Source organism: Gymnoscopelus braueri (genome assembly GCF_963280865.1).
Source record: "Gymnoscopelus braueri genome assembly, chromosome: 20".
In the NCBI taxonomy this organism is placed as follows: domain Eukaryota; kingdom Metazoa; phylum Chordata; class Actinopteri; order Myctophiformes; family Myctophidae; genus Gymnoscopelus; species Gymnoscopelus braueri.
Window position 1 is genome coordinate 18,345,246 of NC_137622.1, and position 18,954 is coordinate 18,364,199.

An 18,954-nucleotide genomic window follows, 5' to 3' on the forward strand; every position below is an offset into this window, starting at 1 on the left:
TCAGCCTCATGGTGGCGCTATAACAGGCCGATTTGCGTTTTTACCTATAACTGCACCAATCTAGTGTAAAGCTTTGTATGCCCACTCCCTAGAGGCCAAGGAAAAACCTTTGCCCTGCATTTTTCACATATGCCACTTATAGCACCACCAGGGGGCCGACTTGTGTAAAACAATATTTTTGATATTACTCCTTTAGATTGTATGCAAATTTCACGCAAATCGGTACACATGATCTCTATAGTCATGTGATCAAGACGGATCTGTTTGACTTTTCATATTCCATCCTGATTGGCTAAGATTGACATCTAAAGTTTGCAGGAGTGGCCCATTTTGAACAAAATGCCAAACATCATGAACACAGCATCCGAGTGCGGTGAAACTTTGCACACACATTCGCACTATGTTGAGGAACAAATGCCACCATTTTAACATTGCCCTATTATAGCGCCACCAGGAGGCCGATTTTTGCTAAATATTTTCTCTTTATATGACTCCTACAAATCTTGTCCAAACATCACGCAAATCGGTACACACATCTCTATAGTCAAGTGATCAAGACGGATCCGTCCTATTTTTCATATTCCATCCTGTTTGGCGAATTCCGAACATTGCTGGCCGACATTAACCTACCTGACCTGGCGGAGAACCTGTGCTTCGAGGAGCACTTTTTCTAGTTTTAACTTGAACTGCAATCATATTAAACATTTAGTTTTAAAATCAGTCAGATAGTAATGCTGCTCCAATTCCCATGAGTATAAAGTAAACCTTGGAATACCAAAACGCTCGCCCCAATACACAGTCGCCCCGGGGCAAATCCAGCTGTATTCACCTGGGTATTCCTAAACGTAACCTCAGTAAACTATGCCTAAACCTGACCCTATTCCTAAACGTAACCTCAGTAAAACGGTACCAAAACCTAACCTTATTCCTAAACTTAACCTGAGTAAAACTATGCATAACCCTAAAATTATTTCTAACCTTATCCTCAGTAAAACAAATATAAGAACACAAGAACCGCTGGTCCGTGAAAAGAATGGGGGCGAGCGTGTTTTGGGTCGAGTCTTCCGGTTACCGAACCTTGTGTTCCATTAACCTTGTGTGTGTGTGGGGAGGCAAGCCGCCACCAGTCTCTGTCAGTGAAGTGTGTTTGGGTTATAAGAGGGCACTCACACAGCACAAAGTCATGAGGGTGAAGGTGGTGGGGTTCTATGCGGGGAAAATGTTATCTCCTGCTGAGGTCTCAGCTGCTGATGACAAGAGAAAAGCTCACTGCAAGAACAATGCCAAAATCCGCCATGAAACAGAATTCACATGATACTCTTATGAGCTCAGACTGTATAATCGGTTGTGGATTTTTAGCTTATCTTTCCCAAAACTGGAAAACCAGAGAATTAAGCTACTATTTATAACAGTGAGTAAGCAGCATCATGCTGAAGGACATATCAACAGAATACATGGCTGCAGCATGGACTGAACCTATACGACCTCACCATTATGGCTAATTTATACAGTATTTTCTTGTGCAACTGTATCGCCCACCAAAAATCACTTGTTTTCGGCCAGCAGCATACATAATGGGACTCCACTAGGTCATTCCAGACTATGTCAACGACTGCGCTGTGGTTTTCCCCTACACCCTGCTAAAACCAACAGCCAAACCATACACAAAGTGTTTCTGAGAATGACAAACTTAAAAGTAAAGACATAAAATAAATGTTGACCCAAGATGAGTGTTTAATGATATTGTTGCATCCTGCATCCTCCCAGGGAGGTTATTTTATAAACAATCAAAAGGCATTGTGGTAATTGTTGGCAGTGAATACTCAAATAACCAGCATACGTATTATGTACTGTTGGACGTTACTTGAAGCAGTCTGGCAGAGTGGGCTGCACCAACATTTCACTGCCCATACATGTATGATGAGTACATGATAAATACAGTCTTTGAGTTTGAACCTTTGAATCTATCCAAATATCTGCTGAATTGAAAGACAAAAGTATTCAATGACACCCTTTGAATTACCTAACTTGATTCTAGTCTAGACCCTGCAAAGAGGGTAAAGCTTATATTAAAAGACACTTTTATCATGATGAAATAGCCGATGTGAGGCTTATTAATTATTGCTAATGTCTTGGTTTCCTTCCTATGAAGGATGTAGGCCTTACAGTAGTAGTATTATGTTGCTGTTGACACCTACTGTTGGAAGCGCTGGTGTACTGCATATGGAAAGGCCCTTTGTTACTTTGGAGAGGTATGTGTTCAAACATGGATGAAATACATCACCTTTTCACAACATGACGGTCAAACGGTTTGCATTACTGTATGTCCCTGGCGCAGATTACTCCATTTACATTGTCCTGGCTGTCCTAAGTGAGGGGACCCGGTCCTGTTCAGTACAGCTCAGCTTGGTTAGGAGTTCAACACTGTGTATCCCTGTATCCTGTATTATGGGAAGGTTCTGTGCATCTTGAAAGCCTTGGCCTCCTACCCGAGGACCCAAACACGAGTGCATTAAAACACACTCACACACATAAAACATTTCCCTTAAAGTACTAACAATTTCAACACAGTCAGCAAGTCCATTCATATGATTAGCATATAAATATCATTTGGTCAACTGAACCCAATTGTCCCAGTTATTCCACACCAAGATTTGGGAGCTGCTACTTGTCCTCTCCTCCGTTGGGTTGGATTTTGTATTTCTCCAGAAACTCTGCATGTTTCTGACGCAGGATTTCTGTCTGCTTCTTAAAACCGTTGACTCTGGGAAAGAGCAAGCATAGAACCAATCAAATCTACTGTTACCACCTGTGGTACATATGTATATACAAACGATTATTAATAGATGGCTTTGTTGAATACTCGATTCTGACAGGTCAACCAAGGCATTATGTGGTCTATTATTTCCTGATAGCAGACCGATGTTCTCAGTACCAGACTGCTGCTCTGCTTTTTGAAAATCAATATTTTGTGTCAAATTATTGATTCTGCTTGTAAGGAGCGGTGTAGTAAGTGGGACCGTGTACTAGATAGTCTTTCATCAAAAATAAACCTTGACATGGCAAAGCAGGACCAACATTTACTACTTTTATTAACAGCATATCTAATTAAATGCATGAAAAGTAATTATTTTACACACCTGGCCCTCTCTTTAGATTCCTTGTAAAGTTCTGTGATGACTCGGTCTTTCTCGTCCATAAAGTTAGTATGGACTTCTTCTAGTTTCCTGTGAGGGTAGGGCAACCACTAGAGTTAGACAACCTGCACACAGGAACATTCTCAACTACTACTGAAGAAGAGAGGTGCCATATTCCCCTGGCATTCATTTATTTGTTACCTGAAGAAGACAGCATGGGCTCCAACACTGAGTAATATGGTGAGAACACAATATCCCACCATGCGAAAGTTCCTTCTTCTTCGCTTCTGCCACTCCTCTGCCGTCATCTCTTGGGGCTGGGATTTCCGGAACTGCTCCCAGTAACGTACGCTCTCCCAGGCATCGGTGCTGTGAGGTGAGTTGCTGATGAAGGTGTGTGAGGTAGACGAAGCAAAGAGCAGAGGTGGGGGAAACGGTGGGACAGAAGAACAAAGAGTAAATATCGTACAGTGTGTAGGGGCCCTATATCGTACAGTGTGTAGGGGCCCTTAAATGAAGAAGGCTGTAAGAAACCGTTGAAGGGTAAAGTTGAGATGGGTGCAATCACACCAGCCCTGTTAAGTCTGGTTGAATCTGCAGCATTTACCCCACTAGTTCAGTTTGTCTTAGGTTCTGTAAAAGTCCCAATTGAACCCTAGTGTAGACCAAATACAAATAAAAATGGTACTGTGGTAATAACTTTAATTTCTTCTTTTCCCTCTATATCTTACCTCTCTCTATATCTGCATTTTCTTTTACTTTGGCAGATAATCCAAACCATACTACATTAAAAGTGGCCTATTCTAGTGTATGTGGTTGTTTGACAAAAACAAACATTGAGTTTCATATTTAAATTCAGATATTCATATATAACCACAATTTGAGGTGGGAGACCACTATATAATGCATCTTTTTTGATCTTTTCATGTCACTATGACTCGGCCATAACCATATAAGGAGTTCCCAATGTCGCTACAACCAAATATGGAGTCTGTTGTCTAACCTCAATGTGTCATGGCATCAGGAGCAAACATGCCATGAGTATATGCCCATATATGTCCATATATGGGCATATACTGATGACATCAGGAATCTCCATATATTGGCCTAAAAGGGACAAGGACTGACAGATACAGATATCTCCATATATGGGCATATTGGTCTGATCGGCGGTGCGACATAGGTGTGAGGGCCGCATAGCGGCAAACCTCTAGTAGTAAAAAAAGATTCTCTGATATACGCTGAAGCTCAAAATATGTACCACAACCATGAACCAAAATAACCAGACAGGACTCAATGGTTTCTGATGTAGAAGGCAATAGAGGTAGACATTTGGATATTTGGACTTGGATCAATAATTGAATCACGTGACATTTGAGCCGCTTGATATTGGTCCATGTAGGAACTACAGTAGGAAGGTGAAGGAATAGAATTGGTGAAAAAATAAACAGTTTATCAAAACAACATTCTGGTCCAGACTCAGGAAGTAGACTACTGGCTGCGAACAGCACGTATCACAAGAGCCACCCCACTATTGTCTATGTACAAACCCCACACCGCATTGATGTCCCGCCCAGCGTTCCTTTCAGTGGCGTAACGCAGAATCGCGGGGCCTCCCCGCGGGAGTTTCACGTGAGGCCCACGAACATGCACGCGCGCGCAGCATCACTTGCTACCCCTTCGTTACGCCACTGGTTCCTTTAACCCATTTTGGGCAGGAACCCCTATTTGTAACTATACCTTTCAAGACGGGAACCCTTTTGGGGTTCCTGTTGCTATAGCAACATACATTTTTTATAATTTTTGAATACATATTTGAAGTTTTTCAGAAAACTTACAGAAGTTCCTAGATATGTTATATGGAGCAGTGCTCCAGGCGCACTAACAGTACTTGTCTTCTTCTGCTGGCAGGGACACACTGATCCGTTTTTCTGACCATACCTTTCAACTCCCACAACCAGCTCACTCACCAAAAATGTCTAACATTCCCCTTAGTTGTGACAGTTCTAGCTGTATGTGAGGCTACAATAAAACATACGTACAACATAATTGTGCACACGTAATTGTGCATATGTACCCACCTGGAATTGCTGGAGGTGGACCTAAATGCCTGGCTACCAGTGTAGTGCCGAGTCCGACTGAGCTTTAGGTCATACTCCTTCCTGCTGAGCTCCTTACTCAGCACCCGGTATGCATCATTCAGCTCCACAAACTGGCCGTGGAGGCTTGGATTAGATGGATCACTGTCTGGGTGTAGCTATAGCAACATGTGGAAGGGTGGCTGTGTCATGAGTCAGTAGTAAAGGTATAAAGGGCTGCAAATATTGATTAAATCTATTAGACAATTAACTGTTGCACCCCTACATGCATACAATGTATCTAATCCAAACATCTAATACACCCAAAATTATAAATCAATGTACACAGACACAGATGCAACTTGCTGTGATCTCTATCATCCACAAATATCATCCAATTGCATGCACGTGTGCGACTTGTGCGTACAAAATCATTTTCATCCTGTACCCTCCAGCTCCAACTGACGTTCCTGGTGTTAAGTATAAGCTACTGTAATTATGTAAAGCGCCTGCTCATATTTATTAATTTGTCAAATGTATATTGTACATCTCAATATTGTAAGGCACTTTTGAGTTACATTCTATGCATGCATGGTTCTATGCTATGCAATGCTTGGCATTTAGCAGACGCTCTTAATCCAGAGTGATTTGCAGTAAGCAGGTAAATACGATATTACATCAAATGCATAGATTATTACTATTATCAGAACTGTGTATGATGCACATGTTTGCAAGCTGGGGGTCTCCTTTAAGCCAAAACCACAATGTGCAAACATTTAATATACAACAAAACAAATGTGACATCCATATCCAGGCTTCCAAAAGCCCACTGGAGGAAATGATGAGGGCAAACATAAATAGACAATTAAGAAAATGAATTGAACAAAGGCGCCATCATGTGGCCATATAGAGAAGCTACAGCTACAGGGGATAACAAAATGGTCAAGCCTCTTTTTTATAGCAGGCAAATTGTGTCACATGTAGTTCACTGATGAAGTTGGAAGAACCTTACCTTTTTTGATTTACCAAAAAATGCATTTTTTATTTCCTCCAAGTTGGCATTAGGTCTGACACCCAAGATTTCGTAGTAGTTCAAATTCGATCTGCAATGAGAAAACAAATGCAGCACAAGAAAAAGTCACACATAAAGACATAATAGTACTGAACAACTTCAACATCACAAGTTCACAGCAGGAGTGGGTGAAATTCATTGGTGCAAGATTCCCACAAATTGCAGTGACATTAAAAGGTGCAGATAACAGTTATTTTGTTTAGATAACTGTTAAATAGCTCTATATTCTGGTAGCAATCATTGATATTTATTTATTTATTTACCAGGGACAGTGCATATTAATCAACATGTCAGTTTTCACGTCCACGTAAATGAGCCAGAGTTAGCCAGAAGCTAATTTTCATCTGTAGTCCCTGAGCAAGCTGTTAAAAAGTGGTGATAAAACAAGTAGACATAGTACAGGATGTATGAGAGATGACAAATGGAGCTGATAATTACCCGTGATTACAAATTTGGTTTGCTTTAAGCCATCTCTTAAGGTTGAATTTGAAGGTCAAATAGTTGTGTGGTCTCTCTTACTTCGGTAGGGAGACTATTCCAGTGGTGGGAGGCTCTAACAGAGAAGACTGTTTCACCAAACACACTACGTCTGAATGGTACCTCGTAGACCCCTCTGGTAGTTGCCCTTGTTGCTCTGTCACCACTTTCCCTTCGCTCTATGAACTGTTTCAGTGGTGGAGGTGCAAGCCCATTTAAAACCTTAAACATATAGTGTTTGTGCAGTAACAGGGGTCTCCCTGGCGTCCGTCGCTTTCCTCCCCGATCGTAGTAACTTGGCAACGCCCCCTTCTGTGACGCATGCGAAACTGCCTCTCACATGAGTGGACCACTTTAAATAACACCCAAACCCCTGCAATACCACACGGTTCCGTGGCATGGTGTGCAACGTTAAGCATTAGACTTTCTATCCCAGCGCCTCGGGAACAAATCCCTCTCCCACCGATGTTTATTTATCTAATCTAAAATGTGTTGCAAATGATTTTGTTAGGTTTAGGCCTAGTTTATGTCGCCCCCCAGCGAAGCGGACAACTCGGCCCACTTGGTGAGAACAGACTACAGCCTCTAACATTAAGTTAAGAAGTAGTTTAGGCAAAAAACTGTTACAACGACGGAGGCATGCCGTCTCAGTCTAGTGGACCGTGCTGAACATTTCATTTCATTTTATTTTGTTTCGCACATGGTAGTGTATTACAGTACATACAATTCCTATCAGAGGATAACAATTCATTTAATCAAATAAGGGAAAAGGAGCAGGAAGAGTTATGTATCAATAGGGACAGAATCGTAAATTATCGCCCCCCCCCAGGCAGTGCCAGCACCGACCACAGAGGAAAGCCTGCCAGTGCTATCCTCTTGGAATGACTTATGCAGTGACTAGGGGCGAAGCAGTTCCGCGTGCGTCACAGAAGGGGGCGTAGCCAAGTTACTACGATGGGGTAGGAAAACGACCCATGTGTCTCTGTGTCTCTGCAGCTGTTTAGTAAACAGAAAAAGCATTTTCAGGTCAGGATACCAATTTATCCAGTCAGGAGAGATAACTCATACAGGATAAACAAGTGAAATTGGAAGTGATGACACATAGAAATGAGCAGATAAAATTGGAACACCATCAAATGTAAGCTGATAAATGGGTACTCTTTCCTGATTGGCTGAAATAGGCAACCCACCTGATGTTTATTAAAGAACTGGGGAGACCCCTGTTGAACAAACACTATAGCAATGATTACTATCAGAATATAGAGCTTTAATGTTTTTACAAAAACACTTTTGTTTTAACCAAAATAAAACCCCATACACTACCTTTAAACAAAGAATGAGGACAACACCACATCTATAGATATGCACACAGACATGCATGCATACACACATATACACATGCACACACACTTTACCTATGTGCTGAGCTCTGGGAGAGTAGCCGTGAGCCACTCCTGTAGCACCACAGACAACTCTGGCACAGACGCAGCTGGGCCTCCAACTGCATGATGGAAAATGGCATCGCTTCCCAAAACAGAGGACGTGTGCCAAGAGATATGACACCAACAACTATAGGTCAGGCCATGGTGGGAGAAGCAGAGATACAGAGCGTTATAAGGGAACAAAATAGTACAGTACAGGGTGCAGTTCTCAACCTAAGATTGTGCAGCTTTACCACCTTTTAGCACTGATTGTATTAGGTCTACAACTGATTATAGATATTTTGTTTCAATGGCAACATTTTAGTGAGATTTTCTGACCCCCACCTTCAATGTGTCTCCCTGGGAAACATGTGTGTCAGCAGCTGCGAAAAGAGGGGACACACTGTCCCTTCAGCAACATCCACACGCTCTGTCACTGAAACACAACAGAGGATGCCATAGGTATGAATGAGATGTTTTGGAATGGACTTTGACCCATGCAGCTAGTTGGTTCTAGCTCTAGTCTTATTGTCTGCTTTAGAACAAGGTGCAAAAATGCAGACAATGCACATGTTTGAGTTGTAATAAAAGATTTGGTCAACCTGTCTCACCATGCTTTTAAACATTTTACATGTGATTATATACAGGCATAATGAAATAATAAAATCCACAATAAAATAAACAAAAAACAATGATATAAATACAAAAAAACACAATGAAATAAATAAATAAATGTATTTATTTATTGCATTATGTTTTTTTATTTTTATATTTATTTCATTGTGGAATTTCTTTATTACATTGCATATTTATTTTTTGACCATTGGACTTCCATATCCTCGGAGCATCAAACAAAGTATACGCTATATGGGTTCCTACAGTTGTGTCCACGGAATGCAATGAATAGCTGCCATATTATCAAGTTATAAACAAGGCAGTTGCATTCATCTTCAATCAGAACAAACTGTTCTGCTATCTGTCCTGAGGGTAACCGGAAGACTCGCCCCAAAACACGCTCACCCCCATGTTTTTTCGCGATTTGTTTTACTAAGGATAAGGTTAGAAATAAGTTTAGGGTTAGGCATAGTTTTACAGAGGTTAAGTTTAGGAATAAGGTTAGGTTTAGGCGCCGTTTACGGAGGTTACCTTTAGGAATACGAATACCAGCTGGTGACCGTTCCGAGGGCGCCGGATTTGCCCCGGGGCGACCGTGTTTTGGGGCGAGCGTACTCCTGAGCAGTCAAGTTAGTGCTGTCCAGGTTAGCCAGGCAGGCTAACATTAGCAGGACTTTACACTACTATGCTATGGATAGCTGTGACATTAATGACATGGTGAACTGTGCCACTGAGAGCTCAGCTAATACGTAAACTTGTCAGGCACATGGCCAAAACACACAACAACACTGTTTCAAGACAGAGAAGCATAATAAATGCACATACCAGCAGCTCTGTGGCTTCAAGGACTGTTGTTGCATAACTGTCCCCTGTCCTGTATGTAGGCTGTAGGTTCTGTTCCGTCTAGGTGTTGGTTTCGTGGTGGGAGCCGAACAGTGAACGCATCTCGTGCACACTTCACTTCAATGCAAGCAATCCCGTGCTTTGTTATAAAATATAATAAATAAATAAATAAATCATCAGATAGTCCTACATATTTTTAGATTTAGGTAGTCTGGCTCTGAGACAGTCAAACATGGAGCAAATGTTTGTATCTGCATGGCAGCTACATTGAATAATACTAAGCCATTTCCCAGTATAACCTATAACTCTTGTGATTGTTATTTACCGGTAAAACAATGCTTTGTTTTCGCTGCAGTTTGTTTTGCATAGCACAGCAGGCGGTGCTAAGCAAGTGTGCACCAATCACACTGGTGACTTGGAACGATTCCGACCAATGGTAGACTGGCAATGTTGCCATATTTTGTGAGAGAAATAAGCAACTAGGTCTAGGAAAACAAGCCCAAAAGAGGCAAGCAACTAGGCCACATGGGCACTTTAGACCCATGCATCGGCTGTTGAAAATAGCCGATGTACAAGCTCACAACGCGTCGCAAGTGAGCACAATGTCTGCTTTTTAAAAGCGACTTTGGGCTTGTTTTCATAGACCTGGTTGCTTATTTCTCTCGCAAAATCTGGCAACGTTGCATAGGGACCAATCAGGAACAACCAGTGACTTCAAAACACTGGCGGTTATAAACCAACACTAGCTTGAAATAAGTGTAATAAGTGTGTTTTACAAGAATATACGATCGCGTTGTTCAGACATTCTTCAGTATGATGCGGGTAACGTTCTTTTTTAATACATTTCCAGTGATAAATGATAGCTGTATTATTCATGTCATCGAGCTTTAGATTAGCGACTTAAAATGTCATAGTTACTTTCATTAGCTAGCTTTAATGTAATGATATATTATCAAAAAGGTGCTGGTTGTCAATGATTTGACATTATAAACTCAATCATGTTCTTGTGGTGGTGTCAGTAGCGGAAGGGCCAACCAGTGGTGTAAACTAAGTAACTAAGTACATTTACTCAAGTACTGTACTTAGTTATAAGTACAATTTTGAGGTATTTTTTACTTTACTGGAGTATTTCCAATTTTCTGTACTTTTACTTCTCAAATGTTGTACTTTTTACTCTTCTACAATTCTTTGAAACTTTAGTTACTTTGAAGTAACTAGTAACTAAAAACGTACATTAACCAGCCCTACTTTGGCAATTTTCAAAAGATTTTTATACATACTGAACTTGACATTTTGAATAATGAGTACTTTTATTTTGGTACTTTAAGTATATTCTGATGCCGATACTTTTGCTCTTTTACTCAAGTAATTTTTTTATACCAGACTTTTACTTTTACTTTTACTTGTGGTATTGATACTTTTACTTAAGTAAAGCATTTGAGTACTTCTTCCACCACTGGGGCCAACAGTTACCTCGCCCATTGCAAGCTGTTACCTGTTAATAACCAAATGTGTGTGTGTGTTCCCAAATAGCACGCAGTAACTGGCACACAGCGTGTTCAAGTGGTTCCTGACACCAAAGACAAAACTGCAATCATAGGTAGACTACAGCTGCTCCTCCCCTTAGAACACATTGAATGAACATTCATAAAAATGCACGTTTTCCTTAATTTTTTTTTCCTTACTGTTAATTTTAGGGCATATGATGATGGATTCATCTTCTACCTCAGCAGCAAAGTGAGTGATACATGACCGTTTACTTACTTTTCCATGTGTGTGCACGCTGTACATTAGCTTTGTCAGTATGTTCTTTATGTGAAGCAAAGTTTACTATTACTTTGTATAAAATGTGCTTGAATTGACTCTACTTATGGCACATAATGCTAGAGCACTGTAAACTGTTTGTAAAAGTGCTTTACTAATGATAATGTTTTTATTATTATATCATTTGCCATTTAAGATTCAGAAATGCATTACATCAGCACTGTTGATCATCAGTTTATTGGAGCTAGTCATGTTTGCAGAGTGGTACCACGTACCAGTAGTTTAAAGGACATAACCAACAGTTCCCGAGCCATGTAGCCCATAGGGCAGGAGCCTGTCTCCTGTTTCTGTCCTGTGTCCCCCAGCCATGATGTACAAGAGCACCCCCTGGACATGATGCTAGTACTGTATGTCACAGGGACTTAACCCCCAATCCAACCCTTGATGCTGAGTGTCCAGCAGGGACTGGGAGGCATTGGGTCCCATTTTTATAGTTTTTGGTTTGGTATGACCTGGCCGGGGGATTGAACTCTGACCTTCGTTTTGAAAATATTTGAACGTTATTGCTTCTTCCTCTGATATATTTACCACTGTATAATTTTAAGTAGAACTGAAACACCCACATTACCACTAACTGTATGTTAAGTGTATATAGTGGTATGTACATGATTTCAAAATCATGTATTTCAAAAAGACCAAATCATCATGAAATCATCACAAACAAAAACATATTTCCAGGTAGATAACATCAGCAGCGTCGCAGTGGAACAGTATTATTCATTAACCTTATAAGGCTTATTTCTAGAAGAATGGGACACTTATGACATTTGTTACTGACTATTCAACATTATTTTTGTTCTAAATACCCACAGATTGACAAACTAGACATAACTAACGTTATGGACACTTTATTTTATTTTGAATAGATAGACATTCTACATGGAAATACCTCTCTACGCGTTTGTTTACAAACATTCTGATCTGGAAGAGAAAAAAAAAGTAATCATTGTATTTCACAATATAACTGAAAGGCTAGTGCGCCACCATTTCTTCAGAGACGAGAATGGTAGGTCCAACTGTGCTGTATTAGAGGCAGTAGGCAGCGTTTGATTAACTTTAAGAACTGAATTTGATTATACATCAGTTTTTATAAACAGGAAATGAAGAAACATAATATTGACCAATTATAAACAAGTGGCTTACAATCTGCTCTTACCACTGTGAAGAAAAACTGTATACTTGAGATTTATCTGAAATTCGTTCCGAGGTCGCCGGATTTGACACGGGGCGAACATGTTTTGGGGCGAGCGTTCTTGTATTCCCTGAAACAGCTTGTGCTACAGACCTTGCTATGGTCTGTTTGGGGTTCCTATGCTGTCTGGAAACTTATGGAATCTGATTTTAGTTCATTTCCAGGTCTGGAGGATATGCATGTGGATGGACATAAGTAATCAGGCTTATAAAGGCAGTGTAATTTGTTTGTTTGGAGCAGCCAGATGACTGTTTTCCACTGAGAGCACACAGAGCAGGGTGATCCAAATGCCTGATATGCCTTTTTTTTTCTTAAGCAGTGATTCCGTCCTTTGTGCATCTGTTACGTCCCAGTTGGTGGTCTAGGAGGAAGGGACGGTAACATATACCCAAATTACATGAGACAGACAGAGGTTGAGGTGAACTGAAAAAGTTGTTTATTAACAAACTAAAGGTGAACAAAAATAAATGAAAGCCAAGTAACAATACAGGGATTGCAGCCATCACAGGTGCTTTATATCTGATGATGGCTGGAGGTGATTGGTGGACTGATGAGGGCAAGGACCAACCGGTGGTGAGAGGCGGAGTTGAGTTGAGTGAATGGGCTGGACCTGGGAGTGAGTGACAGAGAGCAGCAGGCAGAGAGTAGCAGGGAGAAAAACACCATACACAGTCTCCCCATAACCATACACGTAACAGCATCCTTGTCTTCTCACCAGGACATTCACCCTCAATGACTTTGACATTGGTCGACCGCTGGGGAAGGGCAAGTATGGAAATGTCTACCTTGCGAGGGAGAAGTCACTGAAAGCCACTGTGGCGCTGAAGGTGATATTCAAGTCTCAGATAGAAAAAGAGGGCATGGAGCATCAGCTGAGAAGGGAGATTGAGATTCAGTCCCATCTCAGGTTTGTATTATGTAATTTAATGTTATTTAGCAATCCTACCAAGTAATTGCTTAGTTGGAAACATTTCCACATTAAATTCACACCCAGTTTGATTCTGAATAAACTTTCTAACTTGTAGGAACCTAAAATTGTGGTTGAGGTAATTTATATTTCAACCTTTTTATGGAGCTTCTACAATAAAGAATTTCACCCTTTTTATTTCTGTAAACCTGTGATGTGACAATAAAGTTGAGTTCAATCGAGTGAACCATAGTTGATCAAATGATCAACCTATTCAAAATTGTACTACTTGCGTTTTCCCAGAGAAAACCAGTTTTTTTTCCGGTTGATTTTGCTAACCCTGTCTAATACTTCCCACGTGTGCAAATATGGCTACTGATAGTAAAAAGTCCAGTCTTGCAGTCAGAGAAATCACTATACATTTCTCCCTCTCCTCAGACATCCCAATATCCTCCGCTTCTACAACTACTTCCAGGACCGCTCACGAGTCTATCTGATCCTTGAGTATGCACCACGTGGTGAGATGTACAAGGAGCTGCAGAAATGCGGCCGATTTGATGAACAGCGTACTGCCACAGTAAGACAATGGAAAGAGTGCTGTGAATTTTATGTCTTTATTATGTAATATATATATATATAATTATTTTTGGTCTAATAGGCTGAAATTACTAATAGAAAACTAATAGTATCAGTTTGAACTGATACTATTGTATCAGTTCAAACAAATATTATGTTCCCCTACACTTTAGACATGGGGGATAACTTCTAAAGTCTAGGCTGGGGAACATTAATGACAAGTAAATGTAAATAACTTGAATGCCTCATGTTACAGTTATTGTTACTTCTAAAAGTATAGCGATGTGGTCTAATTAGAAACATTTTAAATTGTCAGTACATGGAGGAGTTGTCTGATGCATTGATGTACTGCCACGAGAAGAAAGTCATTCATCGTGACATCAAGCCAGAGAATCTACTCCTTGGCTTTCGTGGGGAGCTTAAAATTGCAGACTTTGGCTGGTCTGTCCATGCACCATCTCTAAGGTAAGGTATCCACTGGTAATCCAAGCTACACTGCTATATGTTTCGACTATTACAATATATTGTACAAAGGTTTAAACCATTATGAGGCTTTCTAAAAAGCAAGTAATGCCATTCAAATTGAAGACAAAATACACATAGATAAGAAACAATAGACCCCTTATATTAGAAATAAAGCTTTTGAATATTTGATGAAAATCTAATGAATTGGGCAACATGATTGTTTTCACCTACATGTATATAAAGGCAGGGAAACTGGCTGGTCCTGTTGGGCTTACAGAGCCATACCAACTATTTTAAAGATAAATGAATAACTCCAAATGTGTTAAGCAGGGGTGGGCACCCTTTCTGGGGATGAGATCTTTGGTCTTATAGGTTCCTAATTAGTTACCATGATAACGCTTTACCATGACAACAAGTTACCATGATAACACCATATTATAATAACACATGCAATTTATAAATACTCAAAGTCGCTTTACAAAACAAATAAAAACATTAGGAAAATAGTTAAAAGGGTAAAAAACTAAACAAAACAAAGGTATAAGGGGGAGTTGAATTACGTAGGGTAACGTCTACGTGTTATGGATAATTTCCCTACTATCATGTTGCTATACTGTATGTTTATTTTCTGTATAATTTTACCTTTTTAGGCGAGATACCATGTGTGGGACACTGGACTACCTGCCCCCAGAGATGATTGAGGGGCGATGCCACAATGAGAAGGTGGACATGTGGTGCATCGGAGTGCTCTGCTATGAATGCTTGGTTGGCAACCCACCTTTTGAAACCAGCAGCCACACAGAAACATACAAAAGAATTACAAAGGTTAACATTTCTCTTTTTGTTCAATTCCTCTGGGCTGTGAAAGTTTAGTTTTTATTTGTTATAGCCTCTGCAAAATGAAAAAAAAGGTCAAATGTCTTTAGGAATCAAATGATTGTACAGTAATTAGATCCACCTGAAAAGATACATTTGGCCTCATTCACTAAGCTGTTCGTAAATAGTGCCTAAATAAAGTGACTTAAGGGGTGTGTATTTTCGATGAGCACAATCTCACGTGTGATTCACGAAAGCGAGTGTACAGCCTTGATTTGTGTGTGTCGCAGGTGTAACTCATTTATGCCTGACAGCGCGCTCCCGAGTAGATCATCCACGCCCCATTTAACACAACGTCAGACCATAAACGTCATCACGCTTCAAAATGGACAGATCTACAAGCTTACAACGCTGCAGTACGCACCCACTTGACAACTTGTAGATCAGCGCAAGCGAGTCCCTCACACTGAACGTTAATAAAGTAAATAGCCTACTCTCGTGTAATGAGAATAAGAAGTTGATTTACAAAGTTTAACCTCACGACCAAAGGCTAATAAAACTTGGAATGGATATTGTTACAGTCTGGCTCCAAGACCATAACAAAAAATGGGAGACGACACAGAGAAATACATAAATAAGTGTAAAGTTGATTTAACCAATAGTGAAATAAGTCAATAAAGTAATACGTTTAAGTTTCCAAATTATACTGGCAGGGAAACATGCTGCCCACTGGAACTGAACCTAACAAATCAACATAACCAAACAGAAATGCTCTCCTCTCCTGTGTGGCCACGCTAGAGGCCTGGAAGGTTTAAGGACAGAGAGTGTGGAGAGAGCAGTTTTTTATAGTGTGAGGAGACAATGGCCAGGTGTCTCCCCTTCCACTGATCATCTCAGACTCCACCCTCCAACCCAGCACTGCAATGGAATCTGTTAAAGGAGTAGTTCACCCCAAAAAAATCTTAGATTCTATCAATTACACACCCCATGAAGCATTGAATTCATGGAGATTTTTTAGTTTTTGTCGCATTCCTGAGCCAACAATTTGATTACCGGCGGAAAGATGCGGTAGGAGACTCAAAAGAGTCTCTTTGAGTCTCCTACCGGAAATACACCCGGTCATCAAATTATTGGCTTAGGAAAGCGTCAAAAACTAAAATGAATGGACACAGCTAGATTTCATCCATACTATCCTCATCAAGATGGTAAGACTGCGTTCATGTGATGTGATCAATATTATGAATTAATAGAGCAACATTGGAGTTGGCATGAAAGCCTAATAGCAACTTGCAAAAACACGCTGAGTGAACTAATTATTCAGCTCTAAATGCGTCAACTGAAAATAAATACAAATTGGTTGAATTTGTATCATGTCTATAATTTGCATCCAAGCAATAGATCGTTTTACATATTTTCTTTTTTATGTGTTGACAACTGTTGGGCACATACATATTTTATTTGAGGTCTGGCACTATTGTAATTGATTTTGCATGAAGAATAATGACTTATACGCAAGCTTTGGTCCCATATAAGTCTGCCACCGAGCAGATGTGAGAAAGAGCGGACCTCCGTCGAAATTCACGAAAGAATTTGCGTAAATTCCTTTACATAGAAAATCTGGGTGTAAACAGCTTAGTGAATCGGACCCATTGTTTTTTAGAGTCTCAGTATTATGTTTTTTTCACACAATTGCTACTTATATCTCAAAATAATGTTGTTTTTTCTAGCAACTAACTTTTTGACATTGTAACTAATTGGTATTCAGGTGGACTTGCGTTTGCCGTCAATTGTATCAGAGGGAGCTCGAGACCTGATTACCAACCTGCTCCGCTATAATCCGGCGAAACGGCTGTCCCTGCAGAGCGTCATTGACCACCCCTGGGTGCATGCCAATTCAAGACGGCTTTTGCCCCCTGTCTGTGCGTCTGACAGACAATGAAACCACTGTTGTCTTTGTCTCTGTAGATTTCTATCCCACATAAGGTTCTATCAATTTAAATGATATTTTGCTCAGTGTACTGGTTAGTATTCTCCCGCTTGTCAACTGTAAAAAAAAACTTTGCAAAAAGGAAGGATTACTTACTTTACTTATGCCTGTAGCCCAACTTTGGGCATAGGCTGTCACAGCCGAATCACCCAATGTGTATGATATTACAGAATAATCAACACATGTCAAGGCCTTTGGCTAATGCTTTCAGCTGCAGACACAGAGCTCACTTCAACTTAGTGTATTAGATACAGATATTATAAGTATGTGGGCAAGTATCTGATGGCATCACTTGCCCACAATCTCTGGCATTCGTCCTCTCAGCAGCGTTTGTTCTTCCACTTGAGATGTACGCTCAGTCTCACAACAGAGTATAGTATACCATATATATATATATATATAAATTATATATAAATTATCTTTATTAGTTTTGAAAAAAAAGGAAAAAAAACTATGTTGTACTTTGCAAATATTTTTCTTGCACTATGTAGCTATATATTATTTGCTGCATATTCAAATCTATGTAAATGGTTCTAAATCTAAATTTAACCCAGAAGGCAAATCGTGTTCATTTATGACATGCATGTTTAAGGGGTGTGAATCACAATCTGCTGTATGTCCCGCTCAAAAATGTGTGCTAATGCCTCAAAATGGACAATTTAAAGATGGCGCAGACATTTTCTTACCTTATTGCTGGATTACAGTTTATTACATGTTCAAATTTATGTACACGTGTGTAGATTGCATTTTACGTGTGCTCAGTCAAATCAAATCTACTACAAGCTCTCGATTTTGCAAATACATACATTCCTCCTAGGTTTACCCTGTATTTTCTTAATCCTGTACTTTCTTATATCTTATCTTATTCGCAGAGCATGTCACACACACATTTGGCTGCTTGTACTTGTATGGGTGTGTGACAAATAAACCTTATTGAATCTCTTGGCTTTCCTCTGGCTGGGTTTATTTCAGTGGTGTAAAATAACTAAGTACATTTACTCAAGTTTAAGTACAGTTTTGAGATATTTTTACTTTAATTTATTTAAAGAGTATTTCCAATTTGCTGTACTTTTACTTCTACTCCACTACATCTCAGAGCCAAATATTATACTCCACGAAAACTTGAGTTACTAGTTACTTTGTAGTTTTTGATTATTATTTCAAAATATACATTAACCACTTCAGCCCTATATATATTTATTTTGAAAATAGCCAATCTACAAGTTCACATTGTGAGCTTGTAGATCTGCTATTTTCGAAAGATTTTTATACATTTTAAAACCTTCTGCATGATGCATACTTTTACTTTTTGATACCATACCAATACTTTTGTACTTTTACTCAAGTAAATATTGAATTCCGTACTATTACTTGTAAGAGTATTTCTACCTTGCAGTATTGGTACTTTTACTTCAGAAAAAAAATTGAGGTTTATTTTATGATCCGGACGGTGTCGTACCGAAAACAGGAGGTTTCTATTCCGATATCCAAATTAACGAGTCTGGTCCGTTCTAGAGCCCGCCTACTGCTTCCGTATCCGCTCC

General features: G+C 39.8%; 2 protein-coding genes across 3 annotated transcripts; one reads left to right on the forward strand and one right to left on the reverse strand.

The window, feature by feature from the left end:
• Nucleotides 1–1,743: 1,743 nt before the first annotated feature.
• Nucleotides 1,744–9,961, reverse strand: dnajc4 (DnaJ (Hsp40) homolog, subfamily C, member 4). 2 transcript variants are annotated; one of them, XM_080416897.1, is made up of 9 exons: nucleotides 9,626–9,961; nucleotides 8,531–8,621; nucleotides 8,180–8,333; nucleotides 6,228–6,318; nucleotides 5,219–5,394; nucleotides 3,339–3,521; nucleotides 3,141–3,227; nucleotides 2,649–2,764; nucleotides 1,744–2,485 (listed from the first exon to the last, which is right to left on the reverse strand). In XM_080416897.1, exons 3-8 carry the CDS (start codon nucleotides 8,284–8,286, stop codon nucleotides 2,665–2,667), a joined length of 744 nt encoding a protein of 247 aa, XP_080273023.1. In that variant the 5' UTR covers nucleotides 8,287–8,333; nucleotides 8,531–8,621; nucleotides 9,626–9,961; the 3' UTR covers nucleotides 1,744–2,485; nucleotides 2,649–2,664. The 2 variants fall into 2 exon arrangements, with proteins under 2 accessions (XP_080273023.1, XP_080273022.1); XM_080416896.1 differs by having other exon boundaries at nucleotides 1,744–2,764.
• Nucleotides 9,962–10,351: 390 nt separating this feature from the next.
• LOC308076546 (aurora kinase B-like) lies at nucleotides 10,352–18,343 on the forward strand. Its single transcript, XM_080416894.1, has 8 exons — nucleotides 10,352–10,465; nucleotides 11,177–11,243; nucleotides 11,341–11,380; nucleotides 13,378–13,566; nucleotides 14,005–14,143; nucleotides 14,459–14,607; nucleotides 15,258–15,432; nucleotides 17,189–18,343. The coding sequence occupies exons 1-8, from the start codon at nucleotides 10,457–10,459 to the stop codon at nucleotides 17,360–17,362; spliced, it is 942 nt and encodes a 313-aa protein (XP_080273020.1). The 5' UTR covers nucleotides 10,352–10,456; the 3' UTR covers nucleotides 17,363–18,343.
• The last annotated feature ends 611 nt before the right edge of the window (nucleotides 18,344–18,954 follow it).

Excerpts from the sequence above, each read along its gene's own strand:
- dnajc4 (XM_080416897.1), bottom strand. The coding sequence starts at position 8,286 with ATGCCATTTTCCATCATGCAGTTGGAGGCCCAGCTGCGTCTGTGCCAG. Across the intron at positions 6,319-8,179 it reads TCCCAGAGCTCAGCACATAG|ATCGAATTTGAACTACTACG; the intron begins GTAAAGTGTGTG and ends TTCTCATTGCAG. Across the intron at positions 3,522-5,218 it reads TCCACCTCCAGCAATTCCAG|CAACTCACCTCACAGCACCG; the intron begins GTGGGTACATAT and ends CACCTTCATCAG.
- LOC308076546 (XM_080416894.1), top strand. Across the intron at positions 14,144-14,458 it reads ATGAACAGCGTACTGCCACA|TACATGGAGGAGTTGTCTGA; the intron begins GTAAGACAATGG and ends TTAAATTGTCAG. Across the intron at positions 14,608-15,257 it reads GTCCATGCACCATCTCTAAG|GCGAGATACCATGTGTGGGA; the intron begins GTAAGGTATCCA and ends TTACCTTTTTAG.